Raw genomic sequence first — 5,266 nt, forward strand, 5'->3', positions numbered from 1 at the left:
ATGTGTATATATATAAGTATGTATATATGTGTGTATATATATGTATATATTTAGATATATAAGTATGTATATATGTATGTATATATATATGTATGTATATATGTATATATATATAAGTATGTATATACGTATATAAATACGTATATATGTATATATATGTATGTATATATGTGTGTGTATATATATATAAGTATGTATATATATATATATAAGTATGTATATATAATGCATATATGTAATTTTTCAGTACTGATTACTTGTTTTATCCAATCATATATGCTATGTTTTAATTGATTGTACTAAAGATGAATTTGAATTTTGGCTCCTTGATAACAATTGAGGTATGAACTTTACATGTGGAATGTTTCGCTATCCACAAGGTACAATAGACACACCAGCTTATCCAGGTATATTTAATTTATCAGACACCTGGTACTACTTACCAGCTTTAAAAATAGGAATGATTTGCTATAGGCTTACCTGAGTTGGCGGGTATGGGTATGGTTGTGGAGGCATAGGCTGGGCCAATCCACCGCCGCCACCACCACCTCCACTTCCTGAGCTACTGTTTCCAGGGGGCCCACCCATTTCATCTGTGTCGATCAACAAAGATTCTACATCTGCAGGCTAAAAATATGAATTCATGGGTTTAAAAAACTAATTTAACATTAAATTCAAGATATATTACTATTGTTTTTTTTAAATACTGGTGCATCACAAGGAACCATATTAGCCGCATTTTGCTTTACCTTATAAGATATATTTTAGTCTATCCAAGTCTAAAATGTCCTGTCATAAAATTTGTAAACCATGCACTTTAGTTGATTAATGTAACCAAAGGTAGCATATGTATTGTTTAAAACTTGAACAGTGGCCATTTGAAACATAATAATAATAATTATAAAAATTCCATAATTTTGCAGCAGTAATCAGCACCATTTTTGTGTTTGAACCTAAAAGGCGCCAAACCGTTCCTACTACTACTAGTATTTTGAGCTCTCTCTAGGCTGGGGAAAATGTATTTTTGCATTAAAAAAAAAGAGCTGATCCTAGATCTTGAAGTATCTGCATAGGTCTTATTTAGGCAAAGTTGTTTTTCTTGGCATTAGAAATGAACTGGAAGGATAAGCATCAACATACTTACATTTAATAGTACTGTTGGATCTGGTTCAAAGGGAACATTGTGGCTTTTAGCAATTTCTACCAAATAATTTTCTACCAGCAACTGTGGCGGTGCTTGGTAACTCATCTTCAACTTTAGCTGTGAGCAAACAAGAACGAAAAGTTATTAATTATGCCAATCATATTCATATTGATAATAATATAATCATTACTGGACCTCAATCTTAAGTACTTATCCAAGAAGACTCGGTTCTGCCAACCGAACACTGGGAGAGGAGCAGCTCGAATAAGCGCTGATGTTAATAATATTAACAATGATGATTACTACCACAAACTTTTATAGTTGATTTGCTGAAATATTGATCACTAACTATTCCCAAATTACATTATTTTACTCACCCTTTGGTTAACTTTATCATGTTCATCAGCTCTGGCTGCAGCACAGTAGGGTTTCCCATACTTCATGAACAGTTGATCTGATATCTAAGTGTATAGTAAGTTATGAAAAGTTCACATTTCAGTATACTACTAAATCATGTCATAATGTGTAACTAATAAAATATATACAGATTTTATTGTTTAAAGACGGTGGCGGTGCTTGGTAACTCATCTTCAACTTTAGCTGTGAGCAAACAAGAACGAAAAGTTATTAATTATGCCAATCATATTCATATTGATAATAATATAATCATCACTGGATCTCAATCTTAAGTACTTATACAAGAAGACTCGGTTTTTTTTTTCTTTTCACCTGCAAGTCTAATAAAATCAAATTTTGTTATTTTAAGAATATAATAATTTTTCATATGTATGTTTTCTTATGACCATTACGAAATAAATGTTACTGAGAGAGAATTAGAAAAAAAAAAGAAAAAAGAAAAAAAAAAAGTAAACCATTTGTTTTTAATTGTTTATTTGTAATTTGTTTTCAGTTATTTGTTTTTATTTATTAAAAATGTTTTCCATTATGTAATGATGATTTCTATGAATTTTTGATATATAATATATATAGAGATTTTTTATTGAAAGTTAACCATTTGTTTTTACTTATTTACATTTTTTCCATCACGAAATGTTGAATACTATTAATTTTTTATTCAATTTTAAAAATGTAAAATTATAATTTAGGTGTTGTTTTAATTATTTGAAAATAAAATAGAGCACTGGGTCTAAAATATGACAAAAAAACTGCCACAAACGCCTGTGATTCAAAATCATTCTATTAGCAGAGTAACTGAGAAGAATGCTAAATAACCCCTGCATATGCCAATGATATTAACAAACTATAATAAAAATCCAATAAAAAAAATTGAAATTGAAGTAGAACCTGAACTTGACATTAGTTTAAGGGGTCATCCATAATTTTAATCGTTTTCAAAAGAGTACAAAAATATTCTTTCCTGTGACCCTGCCCTCCCCCATGAGAGAGTACACAATAAAATGTTAACTTGCATCAATTTTGAAATCATCACTTTTTTTTTTTATAAAAGAGTACTTTTATACCTACACTTTCAACACCCCCCCCCCCTCTCCCCCCCCCCACCAAAGCATATGTTTTTTAATCTTTTGAAAATGTTGAACATTTAAAAAAATTATGGATGGCCCCTCATGGCTATGCAATATATGCCATATAAAGTACCACTTTAAGTTCTTGGATATCTGAGCTTAGCCTTGGTGCAACCCATAAGATTGAGCAAATAGCTTCTTCCAGTCCCGGTTCAACATTCTTGGTAGTTTCGATGAGACCAAACCGGGCTAGTAATAGGTCACAGTACAACTCAATTATCTCCATCGCCTCAACCAAATAATCCTCACGAATAATATGCTCGACCTAAAAAAAAATATAATGTATATAAGGTTTGCCATTCCAAAATTTTAATTTTTTGGTCACTGACAATGCCGTAGCCAGCTATTGGGAGAGTCCCACACAATTTTTCTAAACTTTTAATAAAATGGGTCCAGATTTTTCATATTTTTGCGTAAAATGGGTCGACATTATTTGAATTTACGCGTAAAGTGGGTCCACCCTGATATTGTCCTACACTGTTTGAAAATCCCAGCTACGGCATTGGTCACTGATGCTGGCCTTGGGATGGCAAGCCTCATATTTGAGCAAACATGAAATATTTTAGTAAAGTGGAGGAAAAAGTTATGAAGAATACTGTACTATGTAGTACTGTTCCCGACACTGTCAACTCAGACAAGCGCTGCTGCCTAGTTGCAAAATGTTGATCCCAGCAACAGTACTGGTAATTGGCAATTTTTTTGGAGCCAACACTGCAGTGTGCTAAGTGCTAAATATTATTATCATTAACAAACTTACTCTAATTCTTGCTCTGTCGTCTTTGCCATTTGATATGTAATCAGCAATTTCCTTCCTTGCTTTCAGAGCTAATTCAGCTGAAAAAATAAATTTGTAATGAATATTTTAATAAATAAATGGGAATGGCACTGATTATTTTTCTAAACATTTCTATAAAGTTATTACATCTCAACATATCCAGTCTAAAGATATAGATAAGAGCTTCGAGTAATTTACTTTTCAAATATCAAAATTGACGAAGTTATATAGCATGTGATGCATCAATGCACTTCAGTTTTCTAGCGGAGTATTCCATAATTTTGTGGCTAGATATTAGTGCATTGCGGTGGCAATACAGATAAAATATGGTCAGCTGCAGATTCATATGCTGATCTTAATCAAATTATATTTGACAAAAACATGTGACATGCCTAAATATGGTCATGATGACATCACATCATGACAATATATAGGCACATCATGACTATATATGGGCATAAAACAGTTTTTTGTACAAGAAACTTTGATAGTGTGGAGAATTAAGCACTACTATCAATTTTTATATGACAAATAAATGTTATTACCTGTCATGTAAAATATTTATGAACCCTGTTAATATTCCTGTATTGAGACTATGAGAGTAAGTTATATCATAATATGAACTTAGAAAAGGGTCTTTGCACAATGCACTTACTTTTCTTTTTTTCCAACAACTTCAGTCTGTTGATGGTTAGTTTTAAATTCACCTTCAGTTTGTTCTTGTTGAAACCCATTTCAATCACAAAATCTATGGCATAGTAACAAAAATAAGCAAAGGTTTTAAATGTTAAACAACCACCTGTAAAATATCAGGAAAACTTCAACACAAATTCGAAAAAAATATATTTTAGTACTCATCAACAATTTATAAACTTTTAATGAAACATTATAGACTTTATATTCAGATGATTTACTACATAAATCCTTATACTCGAACAACGAATGACTTCTAATCAATCTGGTGGAGCGTTGTTGGACCTTCTCTAATAAATCAGAATCTTTTTTATATTTAGAACCAGGGGTGGATCCAGAGATGCCCAAAAGTGGGGGGGGCCGCCCCCACCCCTAAATCCACCTCTGAAAACTGAGAAAATTAAATTAAGTGGCCATTGATATTTTTCCAACGATTTTACATCCGGTAAATCCGAGGTGTGTTGATTGGTGGAGGCTGGAGCTGTCCTTTTGCTATCTAATTATGCACATGGCATGTCAGAACTAAAATACTGTACTTGCACTATTATTCATAGTAGACCTAGGCCCTTGTGTCATCTAGGATAGCACAATTTTTCCGATTTTAGGAAATTAAATTTCAATTTTCACTTTCTTTTTTTGATGAAGATACAAAAATGTCAAATTACAAGAAGATAAAGCTAAATCCAGTTTATTGGGCCAGGTTACCCAAGGCCGCACGACTGACTCTTAGGAAGAACAATAAATAACTAGGCCTATGATGATCAACCTAAAACTGTACAGGGCCCGCGTTGACTTTAGTTTAGGGCCGGGCCCAGCTGCGCTGCTTCTCAGAATTTTTTCGACGAAACCTGGCTATCTCCGGCAGCCTAGCCTAAAATTGAGTTCGTCAAATTGCCTATCAGACTTTGAAATGAAATATATGAAACTTTTCAAACCTGTGAATTGTATTAACCAACGTCTTCGATTACGAGAATGTAGATATTGTAACCAATAAGAGTAAAATAAATCAACCTCAGGTGAGAGCATCAACTGAGTCTGAATCACTTCACCAAAACAAATACAGTTGTAGTGCGCATGCCCGAAGAATTACGTAAATATCTATATCTGTAC

The 5,266-nt window shown here is 32.6% G+C and overlaps 1 protein-coding gene across 3 annotated transcripts in view; it reads right to left on the reverse strand.

Annotated features, from left to right (window-relative positions):
* LOC117114908 (IST1 homolog) overlaps positions 1-5,244 on the reverse strand; it is a 12,959-nt gene extending 7,715 nt beyond the window's left edge. For all 3 annotated transcript variants that reach the window (XM_033258524.1, XM_033258523.1, XM_033258522.1), the window contains exons 1-7: positions 5,092-5,244; positions 4,119-4,211; positions 3,446-3,522; positions 2,762-2,953; positions 1,522-1,605; positions 1,145-1,261; positions 481-627 (exon numbers count right to left, since the gene is read on the reverse strand). In XM_033258524.1, the coding sequence (XP_033114415.1) occupies positions 481-627; positions 1,145-1,261; positions 1,522-1,605; positions 2,762-2,953; positions 3,446-3,522; positions 4,119-4,211; positions 5,092-5,182 (801 nt within the window). In that variant the 5' untranslated portion in view covers positions 5,183-5,244. The remainder of the gene's footprint in view (positions 1-480; positions 628-1,144; positions 1,262-1,521; positions 1,606-2,761; positions 2,954-3,445; positions 3,523-4,118; positions 4,212-5,091) is intronic.
* Positions 5,245-5,266: the final 22 nt, after the last annotated feature.

The sequence above is a fragment of the Anneissia japonica genome, unplaced genomic scaffold (genome assembly GCF_011630105.1).
Source record: "Anneissia japonica isolate Jap-2015-1 unplaced genomic scaffold, ASM1163010v1 scaffold458_len85933_cov152, whole genome shotgun sequence".
NCBI classification, from domain to species: domain Eukaryota; kingdom Metazoa; phylum Echinodermata; class Crinoidea; order Comatulida; family Comatulidae; genus Anneissia; species Anneissia japonica.